Raw genomic sequence first — 15,914 nt, forward strand, 5'->3', positions numbered from 1 at the left:
GGACCTGAATGGTTTTCCACAACAATCCTCAAGCACCCTCTGGTACAATTAAGAATTCATCGTGGATTATATGATGGGGAGCTGCCCCAGCCCTGATGCAGCAAAGCTGCCCCAAACCATAATATTTCCACCACCATGCTTTACAGTTGGTACTTGTGGTCAAATGCCGTCTTTGGTTTTCGCCAAACATGTCTTCTGGTACTGTGGCCAATATATATACATATATATACATATATATACATATATATATATACATATACATATATATACAATACATACATATATATACATACATATACATACATATATATACATACATATATACATACATATATATACATACATATACATATATATATATATACATATATATACATACATATACATATATATACATACATATATATATACATACATATACATATATATACATACATATATATATATATATATATATATACATATATATACATATATATACATATATATACATACATATATATATATATATATATATATATATACATATATATACATACATATATATATATATATATATATATATACATATATATACATACATATATATATATATATATATATATATACATATATATACATACATATATATATATATATATATACATATATATATACATATATATACATACATATATATATATATACATATATATACATACATATATATATATATACATATATATATATATACATATATATACATACATATATATATATATACATACATATATATATATATACATACATATATATACATATATATATATATACATACATATATATATATATATACATACATATATATACATACATATATATATATATATACATACATATACATACATATATATATATATATACATACATATATATACATACATATATATATATATATACATACATATATATACATATACATACATATATATACATACATATATATATATATACATACATATATATACATATACATACATATATATACATACATATATATATATACATACATATATATACATACATATATATATATATATATATATATATATACATATATATACATACATATATATATATATATATATATACATACATAAAAATACATATATACATATATACATATACATACATAAAAATACATATATACATATATATACATATATACATACACATATATACATATATACATACACATATATACATACATATATATATATATACATATATATATATATATATATATATATATATATATGTATGTATATATATATATATATATATATACACACAGTGTATACACACATATATTTATACAAAGCTTGGATGTGAAGCTTAAATAAAGGTACGACATACACCTGTTGTCACTGTGGGTATGAAAACAGGGAATAGGTATGTCAGTGCGTCTAACGCGCGAGCAACAGCCAGATACTGCCAGAGTGGAATCAGAGAGTGGAATCAGCCAGAGACTACGACCCCACATATCACCCTTGTGGTGTCACAAGGATGTGAAGCAGAGGATGTCGGGACAATGAAAAGAAATTTGCAAGACTGTGGATGTGGTGTACATGAGTGAGGTTCAAGGAGCACTGCTCTATGACTTGAATGGGGGCGGATTTTGCTGGCAGTTGAACGAGAAGGTGACCCCCTCCACCTTTGTGGTGAACGACGTACCACCTGCTAGTATTGTCGTGTACCCACTCAGCCCCAACGCCGAATGTACGCGTGATCCACTCGATCAGGTACCACCTTGCTTGTGGACAACGCACCCAAATGACGTAGGACGAATCAAAAGCGTGATGCCTGTCAGGATTATGGTGGATGAATCAAAGCCATTGCCTCAAAAACGTCAATATCCGTTGCGACCATACGCCAGAGCCGGTGTAGCACCGCCGGTCATTCAATCTTTGTTGGATCAAGGGGCCATAGTTTGCTCTGTTAGTGCGTGTAACATGCCTATTCTGCCCATGAAGAAACCCGGCAAGGAGGCATGGCAGATTGTGCAAGATTTGCAAGCGATAAATAATTGCGTAATACCAGCTTGCCCGGTGGTCCCGAACCCGATCACTATACTTTCAAGCATCCCATGTAATACAAAGTTCTACTCTGAACTGGACTTGTGTTCAGCGTTCGTATCCGTACTTGTACATGAGGACTCCCACTATTGCTTTGCATTCATGTGCAGAGGTCAGCAATATGCATGGGCTGTTTTGCCACAATGGTACACAGAGAGCCGAACTTTGTTCTCACGTGCTCCACATGAAGACCTGAGTGATGTTGAATTCCCAGGAGACTCAGTGATGGTACAGTACATTGATGACCTCCTGATATGCTCTGTCTCAAAGGAAGTGTGTGAGCAGGACACTTGTGCTACTGACAGCGTTAGCAGAGAAGGTCACAAAGCTTCGAAGGACAAACTGCAGTTCTGCAAGAAAGAGGTGAGCTACCTGGGACATATTCTGAGAGAACCTATGATACGTTTTTGCCCTGAATCGGTGACGGCTATATGAGCACTCCCAAAACCAACGACCATTAAGCAGATGACATCTTTTCTTGGAAGCACGGGTTACTGTCACCAGTCGATTATGCATTAATAGCGTGCCCTCTGTTGGACATTCGTTTGACGAGCCGCCCAAACCCTTTGGAGTGAATGCAGGTGGCGGAGCAAGCTTTCACGACACTGAAGAATGCTCTTGCATCAGTGCCAGCCCGAGGACTGCCAGATTATGGGAAACCTTTCTTCCTCCACTCACATGAGACAGGAGGCTTTGCTCAGTCCATATTGACACAAAAACTTGGGGAAAAAATGTGCCCGGTAGCATACCATGGCACCAGGTTGGATCTGGTAGCATGAGGGTTTCTGACCTGCTTATGAGCGGTGGCGGCAGCTTTGTGCGCAGTCGAAGCCACAGCTACGATAGTCCTGGGCCACCCATTAATCCTCCTCGTTGAGAACGCAGTCACAACAGTCCTCCTGAGAGCAGGAACACAACATCTTTCAGCATCACGGGCGACATCATACGAGATAGTACTACTAACGCTGTCAAACCTTAGCATCCAGCGTTGCCTGACATTTAAACCTGCGTCATTGTTGCCAACAGCTGAAGATGGCGAACCCAATGACTGTGCTGAGATAGTGGTGCATGTGCTGTCACTGCGCATTGGTCTGAAGGACGTCCCACTTCCGAATGCAGATTTGGTACTGTATGTCGACAGATCGTCATCAAGACCATTCGACGGTTCACTATGAACAGTATGCGCAGTGTGTACGGATTGCGAGACGTGGGAGAGTGGAAAATTACCAGGCACTTATTCAGCCCAGCAGGCAGAGATTTTCTCTTTCACCAGAGCTTGTTGCTTAGCAGAAAACCAGGAAGTAACTATTTGCACAGACTTGCGCTATGCATATGGCGTTGTCCATGAATTTGGTGCCCTCTGGCGGGAGAGAGAGGATTTCTGACGTCTTCGGGAAGCCAAACTGAGATTTGATAGCCATTTGAGGTAAGGGAGGGGGTGGAGGGGGAACAAACACCAAGAACAGATTTGACCAGATGAAACTAGGATTTGTAAGAGGGAGACAGGTTTGAGAGGTCAGTCTTGAGAGTAGAGAGATATTGTTTTCTGGCTTTCCTGAGGGTAGACACACACTTGTTCCGAGCTTGGTGGAAGGAACTGAATTTGCCTTCAGTTGGATTAGCCTTCCAAGAGGCAAAGGCAAGTTGTTTCAGGGCAACTGCCTCACCACAAGATTCAGTGTGCCATGGATGGGAGGAACGGTATGACAACTGAAGACGAGATGGGATAAATCTGTGCATGAAAGAGAGCAGTTTACTTTGGAAGTATTCCCAGGAAGAGTTGAAGTCAGAGGCAATAGAGATGGGAGACCAGTCCAGATGATTGATGGCTGCTTGAAGACCATGCCAGTCAGCCTGAGTGAAATACCACACTCGTCGATGCTGAGGAGGCTCTGAGAATGGCCAGAGAGATATCCACTTTACCAAGCACATGATCAGAAGAACCGATTGGAGCAGAAGAAGAGCATTAGCCATTTGCAGGAAGGTTTGTCATAACCAAGTCTTGAAGAGAAGATGCTCCGTTGACCGATCCGGGTCGGGAAATTGACAGATTGTGTCAGTCCCAATGAGTCGCAGAAGTCCTTTGCTGAGATGCCATGGCTGGTGAGAGAGGTGTCGTGAAATTGTGACTAAATCTGAACCTAGGTGACAATGCAACTTCTGTCCACTGCGCGGCAGTTATAAGAATTCGGACATCCAGCGCAATGATCATTCCTGTGACATTTACTGTATGTTACGTAGGTGCTTAAATAGATGGTACGTACAATCACTTTGTTCGAGGCTTGCTCGTGCTCGTGTGTGAGCCCATTACTGATCCAGATGAATGCTGAATATCGATATGATGTTCGCTGGTTTTCTTACAGGTATTGCTAGGGATCTATTTCGATTAACCTCATGAACTGAGCCAATGTTGTAACTCTGGTTCTTACAACAAGAGGTACCCACACCCAGCCAGCTGGCATGATGACAGTTGAAGTCGCCACACATGAGGAAGAGAGAGTTGGGATGAGTGGATAGAAGTTGGTCCATATTGTCAGACAGCGAAATGTAAATGGTGTCATCACTGTTTGGAGGATGGTACAAAACACATATGAACACAAGCGTTACGCCTAGGTCCCCCGACGGGGAAGTGATGTGAGTTGACAAAGTGGAAGACGCAGAAAACATGCTATGATATGATATTTCGCTCACAAGGTTCAGACATACATGGCGGTGGCCATATTGGATTTTGACCTGGTGACCCAATTTTCAATAGCGTTCTTCCTTTTGCCAAGATACACCCACACACCAGATTAGAAGTTGGTACTTCGCTGATTTTTCAAGATATTCCGCTCACAAGTTCAGACGTACATGGCGGTGGCCATCTTGGATTTTGATGTGGCGACCCAATTTTCAATACGGTTCTTTCTTATGCCTAGATACACCCACATACCAGATTAGAAGTTGGTACTTCGCTTATTCTTCAACATTGTTCGCTCACAAGGTTCAGACATATATATGGTGGTGGCCATCTTGGATTTTGACGTGGTGACCCAATTTTCAATGGCTTTCTTCCTTGTGCCTAGATACACCCAAACACCAAATTAGAAGTTGGTACTTCGCTTATTTTTCAAGATATTCCGCTCACAATGTTCAGACATACATGGCGGCGGCCATCTTGAATTTTGACATGGGTTGCACCCACACACCAAATTCGAATGCGGTCCTTCGCTTACGCACGCATGCACGCATGCACACACGTACGTATGGACGGAGGGGAAAACCAAAGTCCCCCTTTCGCTCCGCGGTGCGACGGGGGACAAAAAGGTGGGAACGGAGAAGAAGCCGAAGCCAGAGGTACTCCTGGGGGTAGGGTGGATAGAGGGCAGTGCAAGGAGAGTGAGGAAGAGAGTTTTTGATAAAGATAGCAACCCCACCACCAGGACTAGGCTCAGGACTATCATACTGGAGGAGGGAGTAACCAGGAAGAGATATTAAGGAATCAGAGACATCTTGAAGGAGGAAAGTTGCTGTTCAGCAGATAAAGTCTGGCTTGTCAGAAAGCAACCTGTATGGAGAGATCGATGAGGTTTGAGCGAAGGCCCTGGATGTTTGAGGTCCATACCGTTAAGGAAGAGGGAGGAGGAGCATCGGGTGCAGGACAGGGGAGGGGAGGTGCAGGGCAAGATGAAGGGTGAGAGGGGGAGGTAGGGAGAGCTGTTGATAGTGTGTCAGGGATTGCAGAAGAGTTAGGAGAAAGGGAAGAATGAGGAGGGCAAAAGGTTTGATGGTGATGGGATGTGGCACAGTGAAGGGTTTTTTGAGGGGGACGGGGGGTAGAGGAAAGTAGAAGGTTGGAGGAGGTGGAGGTTGAATTTTTTTTGAAGTGGAATGATTTGAAGAGGAAATTGAAAAAAAAAGCCTTTTAAATAGGAAGAAAAACAGAGTGTTATAATAAACCACTGAATAAAACTGCAGGGGAAAGTTTAAACGTATTTAAATAATATTTAAACAAAACCGTGAAAAACAATCTGGGAAAAGTCCCTAAGTGAGGATGTGGATTTGAGAAAGAAGGAGAAAGGGTTGAGTGAGTATGGAGGAAACGAGTTGGAAAGGCTGGATAAATAGGAGAGAAAGGGGGCGGGGCACAAGGTGAGACGAGGGGGCGAGAGAACAAGCACGTGTCAGCGATGAGAGAAAGAATTAATAAAGCAAATGTTTTTTTGTTTTTTTTGTATTTAAAACGTTTGACAAAGGGTAATATGTTCGTGGGAGGTAGGGGGGGAATAGAAAATCAAAGAAACAAGCAAATAGAGCAAAGGAAAGAACTTATACAGACTCTCCTCGAGTTACGACGTAGGCGACTTACGACGACTCGCACGTACGACCGTCACAAAAATCTCAGTTGCTCCTTGTGCCTCTCGCTGACATCCCTTACGCTCCATCGCCTATAAGTGTGTGTATGCCGTTCTGCCATCATCATGTCTTGCAAGAGGAAGAGTGCATCCACTGATGGATCAGAGAAAAAGAAGAGGAAGGCGATCGACCTGGAGTTAAAGATGAAAATAAACGTGCAGCTCGAGAACGGTAAAAGCGCGGCCGCCATCTCACGTGACTTAGGCAGTTGGACAGAGAACCATCAGCTTGTGCTTTTCTACGCCAGGGCGTGAGCACTCGGGTCGAAAGTGTAGATGATGCGAATAATTTTCATGTCATGCAGGTAGGCCTGTGATTTATTTTCAAATGTGACACATCGTATTTTACTGTAAGCATACATCTCTGTCAAGCTCAAACAGTGAAGGTAGGGATAACTGGATTACTGATAGAACTTTGGTGAACGACTGAGTGTAACATTTCTCCAACATCAAACAATGGTTTAACCTCCATCGAGGCAGCATCTCCATCGGGAAACTCCAAAGAAGGTGCTTTTTCCCCCCATAATTGTTCCTCAACCTTACCTGTATGCTCACGGTTTATACAATATCTCGGCTTATTGACGAGTGAAGAGGAAGGCGATCCTGGAATGCACCTTCTCTGTCCTCTGCCTCACCACTGATGGATGACCTGCCATCTTATTTAAAGGACTGGTTTGTGTTTGTTATAGGGTACTTTATCAATTCTTATTGCAGTGCCACATTATTTCGGTACCTCATTATGTACCTGTATTTTTGTAAGCTTTTTTTTGTACAGTAAAACGCATTGTAATGTCATAAAGTCTTTTATTTCAACCCTTTTATTTATTTTACTTATTGTACAGTGTATGGATTGGATTGGATTGTGGGATTTAGGCTGTATGACATTTAACCAATGATGCTATGGCGGAATACGGACTTGGAAATATGTAATAAGTAATATACAGGGTCCGTCAGGGAGGTGTGACGATTTTCAGAAAACTCGTACACAGTTATTTTTAGTCGAATTTCAATTTTTTTTTTTTTTTAAGACAACATATATAATGCCATTTAATACAGTAACAAAGACATTTTAAAAATGTAATTCATGTTTGAATTGGGTATAACAATGCAAGTGGGGGGTGTAGCGCTTGCGTGATGGCTGTTGGTTACTCGTTGTTAGGCGCCATTTCAGTAGCCATGGAGCTGTGGACGATTGAACATCGCGTCTTTGTTGTTGAGACATTTATTCAAACGGGTAGTTCGGTGGTGCTTACACAGCACAGATTTCGTACTCACTTCAATGTTGGTCGACGTGGTGCCGTTCCGTCTCGAAACACAATATTGAAGTGGGTAAAAAACTTCAGGACAACTGGATCTGTGAGGCCGGGAGCAGCTCGGGGAGGTGATCGAACCGTTAGGACCCCGGAAAACATCGAAAGGGTTCGACAAGCTGTGGAGGCCAGCCCTCGTCAGTCAGCGGTACGGCACGCTCGCGCTCTACGGATGTCAGTCGCGCACTGTGACAGTCAACTCACAACGTTATGTTACGATGTTGCGCGAGTTCTTACTGCCTGAATTGAGACGACATCGCATTGACCTCCCTACAGTTTGGTTTCAGCAAGATGGGGCTACTTGTCATACCTCAAGAGAATCAATGGCCTTATTAAGAGAACATTTTCCAGGGCACCTCATTTCAATCCGTGGGGATGTGGAGTGGCCCCCTCGATCGCCAGATCTTTCACCCTGTGACTATTTTTATGGGGTTACCTGAAAGCTAAGGTTTACATTGAAAAACCATGCACTCTTGAGACCCTTTCAGATGCCATCACCAGAGAAATTCGAGCTATTCCACTTGCCATGGTTGAAAGGTCTATGGACAACTTTTCCGCGCGTCTGCAAGAATGCTTGGACAAGAACGGCCGCCATTTAGATGATGTCATTTTTCAAACATGAATTACATTTTTAAAATGTCTTTGTTACAGTGTATTACATGGCATTATATATGTAGTCTTTAAAAAAAAAAAAAATTGAAATTCGACTAAAAATAACTGTGTACGAGTTTTCTGAAAATCGTCACACCTCCCTGACCCTGTATAATAAGTCCTTGAGAGGCAATTCGACTGACAACTACTTCGACTTATGACCTGCTTGTCGCAACGTAACCTCGTCGTAACTCGAGGAAAGTCTGTATTCACAAAATACCGACGGGGGCGGGGGGTGGGGGGGGGGGGGAAGGGAGCCCCATGCACGAGGTGCGACAAAAAACGACTAATTACACACAAGTTTGCAATAATTACAAAACAAACGAGACACACAATAACACACGCAATAAAATAACCAAGTGGAAACTCGACAAAGACGAATGGGAATATACTCAAACTTCGATGTTGTGGAGAGATCGAAGCAAGCCTCCTTGCTCCTTCCTCGAGGGACCGGAAGTGCAACGCAGTGTTCAACGCGGTGTTGGACCAAGTACTCAGAAATATCCCAGAGGGAGTGGGGGTGCGATTGGGAACAACATTGGTGCAAGCTCTGGCATTTGCCGATGACCTGATCGTATGTGCAAGGACATCACCCGGTCTCCAAAGGTCATTCGGCAAAGTACAAGAATGTCTGGTTGGAGCTGGATTGGAATTGAATGTGGAGAAGTCTGTTACAATAGCTGTTGCTGGAGATGGCAAGGCCAAGCGGTTCGTGAAATTTTTGCTTAAAGACTTCATCTGTCGTTTCGGGGTCCCTTGCAAAATTTCTTCTGACTAAGGAACACACTTCACAGTACAAATTGTCCAGGAACTGTATAAAGCGATGCAGATAAAGCTACATTTTCATTGTCCGTACCACCCACAGTCGGCAGGGGCAGCAGAACACCAGAATGGTCTGCCAAAGAACAAATTGGCCAAAATTTGTGCAGAGACCAATCTCATATGGCCAGACGCCATACCACTAGCACTAATGGCCATAAGAGCCATGCCAAACAGAATAATGGGCATGGCCCCACACAAAATCTTCATGGGAAGGCCAATGCGGGTACCCTACTCACCTTCCCTAATTATCAAGGAAATGGACATACACCAAATGGATGACATAATAATAATAATAATAATAATAATAATAATAATAATAATAATAATAATAATGGAGTCTTATATAGCCCCATCAAGCAGACTAAACGACCCTCATGGCGCTTTACATGAGCATGCGAACGCACACACACCGCACACACATACACACCTTCACTCTTGCCCTATTCCTCTCCCTCCCCATTCAAAACCCACAGATGTGTACTCCCCCTCCTCCTCCCCTCCCTCCCCCACACATGTACACAGACATACTCTCGATCTCTCCCACCTCAAACCAAAGGGAAAACAGGACTTAGACTTTGAAAGACTTGTGAAACAGATAGGTTTTGAGGGAGGTTTTAAAGGCAGGAAGAGAGTCAACATGTCAAACAGAGGAAGGAAAGTCATTCCAGAGCAGAGGTGCAGCAAAGGAAAAGGATTTCTCGCCAAACGACTTGGTGCTGGTGCGCGGCGGCTCTAAGGTCATAGAGTCATTGCTTGAACGAAGCCGTCGCCGAGGTTCATAGAGAGTGAGCAAATCGGAGAGATAGTGAGGTCCCGTTCCACACAATGATTTAAAACATAGTGTGCAAATTTTGTATTGCACACGAGCAGAGACAGGCAGCCAGTGTAAAGATTCAAGAAGCGGAGTAACATGGTCAGACTTATTCGCCTTACAGACAAGACGAGCGGCAGAGTTTTGAACCTTTTGTAACTTATCCAAGAGAAACTGAGGGCAGCCAGCATACAAATAATTACAATAGTCTAGCCTTGAGAGGACAAGGGCACAGACCAGTGTTAGAGCAGCTTGAGGAGTAAGAAAGTGGCGAATGGATGCGATCTTTCGCAGCTGAAAGTATGCTGATTTGCAAGTTTGAAGTACTTGCTTGGAAAATGTCATGTTACAGTCGAAAACCACACCAAGGTTCTTGGCCGACGAAACAAAGTTTATATCGGTTTCACCAACATGAATAGTGGTAGGAAGTGAACATTGTAGAGGACATCTGTGCGATCTTACAATCATTGACTCTGTTTTAGCATCGTTCAGCTGAAGTTTGTTTTGGGTCATCCATGCCTTCACGTCGGCAATACAGCCTTCTAACACTTCAACAGTGGGCATGATTTGTTGAATCGTGCTTCCTTTGTACAGCTGATTGTCGTCCGCAAAGGCGTGGTGATCAACTGAATGTCTGGCAACAAGATCAAATAGAGGCTGAGTGTACAAAAGAAAGAGGATAGGTCCCAGAACTGAGCCCTGGGGAACGCCAAAGGAAAGCGGAGAAGGGGCTGATTTCTGGCCATTGACAACAACTGTTTGCACTCTATCAGTAAGATAGGACATCAGCCAAGAAAGGGGAGTACCAGTTATACCAAATGTGATTTCAAGACGACGAATTAAGACACTATGGTCAATCATGTCAAAGGCGGCAGACAAGTCCAAAAGAGCAAGAACGGAAACCTTACCACAGTCAAGAGAGGTCAGAAGATCATTGGTTATTCTTAGGAGAGCGGTCTCGGTGCTCTGGCCTGGTCTACATGCTGACTGGCGAGAATTGAAGATTATTTGAAACTAGATGGTCATTCATCTGTGATAGCACAATTCTTTCTGTGATCTTTGACAGGAAAGACAGGTTGGAGATAGGACGGTAATTTTTCATGTCGTTAAGGTCAAGGGTGGGCTTTTTAAGAAGTGGTTTAACAAGAGCTTGCTTAAAGAGAAGCGGAAATGAACCCGTAGTCAGAGAATCATTGATAACTGCAGTAATAAATGGGAGGAGGGTGTCCAAACACTCAATAAACAAATCGGTGGGAAGGGGGTCAAGATCACATGTTTTTGTGTTTGACTTGAGGATTGTACATTTGACAATTTCCTCAGTAACAGGAGTAAACGAACTAAGAGGTCATCCGTGAAAGCAGTGTTCAGCATCATTGAAGGAAAGGAGTGACTGCTTGTCAAGATTGTTTCTTGTTGACTGAATTTTATTGTGAAAGAAATGCAGGAAGCATTGGGGTAGTTCGTTTTGAGGAAATACAGTGGGAAGAATGGATTTATTTTTGGTGGCAAACAGGCGGTTGGTAATGCTGAACAGTTGCTTGCAGAAGGAGCTCCTAGTAATCCGATCAGAAATATATGACGTTTTTGCTTTCAGAATGATTTTTATGACGAGTCTTTTAGCTATGTTATACAACTGTTTATGGACTGTGAGGCCAGTCTTCAGCCACTGTCTCTCGGCACGTCGTCGTTCCTTTTTGGCAGCCCTGACTTTGTCGCTGACTGCGCTGAACCATGGAGTACTCCTGCGTCTGGGAACGGCGCGCCGTGTCGCTGGAGCATGACAGTCCAATGCTGTGCGGAGGCAACAGTCGAGGTCTTCTGCAGTGACATAGGAACGGCCAGAGAGACGGGTGTGAAGGTCCTCTTTAAAGGCGGAACGGTCGATGGCACGAATGTTGCGGGCGGTGATGAAGGTGGGCTGAAGACGAGGAACAGCAATACTAAGGTGGCTGGTGACACAGAAGTGGTCCGAGGCGATAGCACAGGTCACTGACGTGGACTGCACCAACTGATCATCGCATCTGTGCACTAACCAATCCAGGATGTGTCCTTTAACGTGTGTAGGTTGGGAGACAGACCGAGACAGACATGATGTACGCCTTCTGGATCGCATTGACAAAAACTGTGGAGATGATCCATTTCCAGGTGCAGGATGCTTTACTGGAACCTGCCAAGAACAAGTGCCACTCTTTCAAACCTGGGGACTTTGTTTACATTAAAAACTTTAAAGTGCCCTGCAATAGGGGTGGTCGGGCCACACCAAGTGCTACTCACGACGCATACCGCCTTGAAATTACAAGGCAAAACAACCTGGATCCATGGCTCCCGCTGCAAGAGAACGAACGAGGGGCGGCGGTGACGACCCAGCATGGAGCTAACTTGCTTTTATGCAATTTCATGGTTTCTGCTGATTTTTACGTGCGTTTTCACTATTTCCTCGATTTTGATTGCTGTGAAGATTGAAAGACATGCTGCTAAACACCGCACTTCTCTCCAACATGAAGCGTAATTACACTTGCTGCCTAGCAACAGTGATACCTATTTCACCCACATGATGCACAACCATACACCTGCACCTAAACAACATGTGCACCAACACCCATATTCACACGATGTTGACACTCGCATTCACCTTTCTCTCACATATGAAAATAAGACACAGCCCCTTGTAAATAACGAAACACACTCTCCACACCAAAGGGGGTTAGGGAAAAACGGGAAATAGGACCATATGATCAACACCTACCTCCGAACGGTCTTTGTGGTGTCGGAGTCTGTATCGTGAACTATAAACTCACACCAGACCGATATAAAAACGTATATATTGTTTTGAATTTTGGGTAGGGGAATACATAGATTAAGGTAGATCTGCATAGGTATCATGCTTCGTCTGTCGAGTTAGAACAATCTTGATGTAATAAGTTATGTTAGCCCGGTTTGTCGGATCAAGTGTGTACCTGTGATCATACGAGGATTATCCGGTGATAGGTAGAATAAGGACCAAGATAATTCCCCTGTATGTGAAACCTCGGTGATCATACCTGTGTCCCGTATGGCAATGCACTCTTATAGACATTAGCTTGATCCATTAGGGTACCTGTTACATGCTCCTCCCCAAACCCAGGTCACGGTGTACCTCCGAGCCCCGAGAGGAGTCACGGTAGAAAGATGTGCTATTCTGTATGTCAAAGATCAATGGTGAAACCACACCAATTGTTACCAACAAACAAGTATTGTATTAAGGTCACACAAGAATAACAGTACAACAACAATAGTAATCAATTGTACAACCAATATATATTTCCTATGATGGTACCATAAGGTTCGTACAATATAACTCACTGTGCTCCAAGTGAGCGAAAAGAAGAACATTCCCAATGTCTCTATTCCGGCATCAAGCCAAAGTCGATCCGCTCCAGTGATCGTCAGAACGATGTCTAATCGAGACCAGAATCCCGTTCGGATGACAGTCACAGTCACGCTGCCAAAGCTGCGCAAAGGCGCCCTGAAGGCGACCGGGAAATCACACCCTCGGGTATGGACGTTCCACGGCTCCCAATTGGCGAACCGCAGATTTCCCACTCAAAAGCCACATTACACACACACACACCAGATTAACGTCTGAATGCGGTGAAAATGGTTGAAGCGAAGTAAAAAATCTTGAGCGAAGCGCAAATCCTGCGCGAGGTAAAAATGGCCGACGGCCCGTTCTCGTGGCATAACGGCACTCCGATGATTCTCGTCGGAATCAACCGCAAAACCCGCCACGCAGGTCTATCTGTCACAGCGAAAACAACTCTGTCGCAGGAATCCCTTTCCCAGGAAACCCAAAGTTCGCACGTGACCCTCGTTCGCCAACGTTCGCTCAGGACCTTGAAGCAGCTCGGCTTCTTGTCCGACTTACTCGCTCCGCCTTCGCTTCCTCCTCTTCCTCTTCATCGTTGTCCGGTTCCGGTTTCATTTAAAACATGAACTTTTTTACCTTTTGAAAATAGTAATCTCTATTTCCCTTAAACGACAACAATAATAGTACATGGAATCTAAAATGTTTACAGTGGATGAAAACCACAACAACGGAAGTGACGAATCCGTAACACACACCATTAATTAAATCCCCCTCTGCCACAAGACGCTAAAACTTACAGGAAGAACAGGCAGGAGGCCAGTCCGGGGCACCGCCGATGGGGCCGTAGTCAGCCACGTCACCAGCTGCCATAGCAGGCAAACATCGACCAGGCAGGCTGAGAGCCACGTCCAGGGAGAACTCGTGATTGGCCAGGGGAGGGGCAAGCAAAGAGCAGGCCACCGATTGGCAGAGCAGGGAAGGACGTGTGATTGGTCGGAGAAGGGACAAAAAGCTTCCCCGTGATAGGGGGTAAGGAAGGTGAAGGAGCGACACACTGATTGGCCACCAACCGATGACACCACGGCCAATCAGTGCGGAAGGCGCGAAAGGTGACGAATAAACAACGCACTGATTGGGAGAGATAGAGAGTGACGTCAGAAGATGATCAGCAAAATGACTGGCTCCGGTGTCGGCGCCAAGCAGGCCTCAAGGCACCCTTGTCCACTAGGTCTCGATAAGGTCCCCTCCACACACTGCTGGGCCACTGAGCCACTCGCTCGCCCCGGTCTCGCCCGCTCCCGTGGCAAGCCTTGCTCGCACACGAACGCCAGGGAGGAGAATCAACGGTGCTCCAACGTCCGTCGACAAGCAGGAAATTGTGGATTGCAAGGGAAGAGGTCCAAACGGGAGAGAAAGCGAGGGCAGAAAAGGGTCCAAACAGGAAGGAAGCCAAAACGAGAAGAAGAAAATGTCCACGAGCGAGTCGTTTTATTGCTCGGCGGGTCTCTCTTCTCTCTCCCAACCAGTGCGTTGTTTCCTTGTGACCTTTCGCACCTTCACACATTGTAGTGAAATTATACCAAGGTGAACCCAGGGGTGCCGTCAGAAGGGGCCGTCTATAAGACCCGGGACAACCGGGGCGTGCGGACACTTCAGCGGAACTCACTGTGACATTATCCAGTAGTTTGAATGGTATGTACGCCCCCAAATGCTGCGCTGACGATGCTGCGCTAACCATTGTTATATTGCAACTTCCATTGCTGCTCTTGAAATGCTCTGATTTAATACCTGTTCCATGTATGTATTTTTACAGGATGTATTGCCGATCTAAATGATATTAAACCTACCCAGAGGTCAAGTCGTGTCTGAGCTTGATTTTCACGACATTTAATATCATTTATTTCGCCGAATGGCTGACCACAAGATGATCGTGGTGCCGATTCTCGGAGCCGACCCTCAAGCTGAAGGATCTGCATCGGAGTTTGTTCATTGGCTCAACACGCTGCAGAATTACTTTGCGGCTCACGAGACCGAGCCAACCGCTGCGATAAAGCTGTCCGTGTTACAGTCCAAGGTCCATCACACTGTTTTCAAGACCATTTCTCGATTTGGGACGTACGCTACGGCCCTAGCCGAGCTGAAGCGCCTCTACGTAAAGACACGGAGCGCTGTGCACGGCCGGCATCAACTCTCTCAGCGAAGACAACAACCGTCTGAATCGATCGATCGCTTCGCGCAGGAGCTGCGCTACTTGTTGGCAGATTGCGTGCAGGACGTCCGGACCCACGAGCAAGTGCAGGACGATTTGCTCCGAGATTCATTTATTTCCGGAATTAGATCTGGAGTCTTGCGGCTCTGTCTCTTGGAGGTCGCGGAGCTGACATTTACAGAAGCACTACGGCTGGCACGCGTATACACAGATGCCCGAGAACAATTGACCGCATATGATCACCCACGAGTCGTGGC

General features: G+C 44.3%; 2 protein-coding genes across 4 annotated transcripts in view; one reads left to right on the plus strand and one right to left on the minus strand.

The window, feature by feature from the left end:
- Window positions 1–15,914, plus strand: part of LOC144888196 (uncharacterized) — a 153,047-nt gene that overhangs the window by 59,699 nt on the left and 77,434 nt on the right. The window contains exon 5 of one of the 2 annotated variants that reach the window (XM_078778093.1): window positions 15,262–15,306. The exons of the other annotated variant lie outside the window; for it this stretch is intronic. Coding sequence (XP_078634219.1) covers window positions 15,262–15,279 — 18 coding nt within the window. The 3' untranslated portion in view covers window positions 15,280–15,306. Of the gene's footprint in view, window positions 1–15,261; window positions 15,307–15,914 lie in introns of those variants that run through there. 2 annotated transcript variants of the gene reach the window in all.
- LOC144892281 (uncharacterized) overlaps window positions 1–15,914 on the minus strand; it is a 93,917-nt gene that overhangs the window by 30,381 nt on the left and 47,622 nt on the right. The window lies entirely within an intron of this gene.

The sequence above is a fragment of the Myxine glutinosa genome, chromosome 5 (assembly GCF_964187855.1).
Source record: "Myxine glutinosa chromosome 5, kmMyxGlut1.1, whole genome shotgun sequence".
In the NCBI taxonomy this organism is placed as follows: domain Eukaryota; kingdom Metazoa; phylum Chordata; class Myxini; order Myxiniformes; family Myxinidae; genus Myxine; species Myxine glutinosa.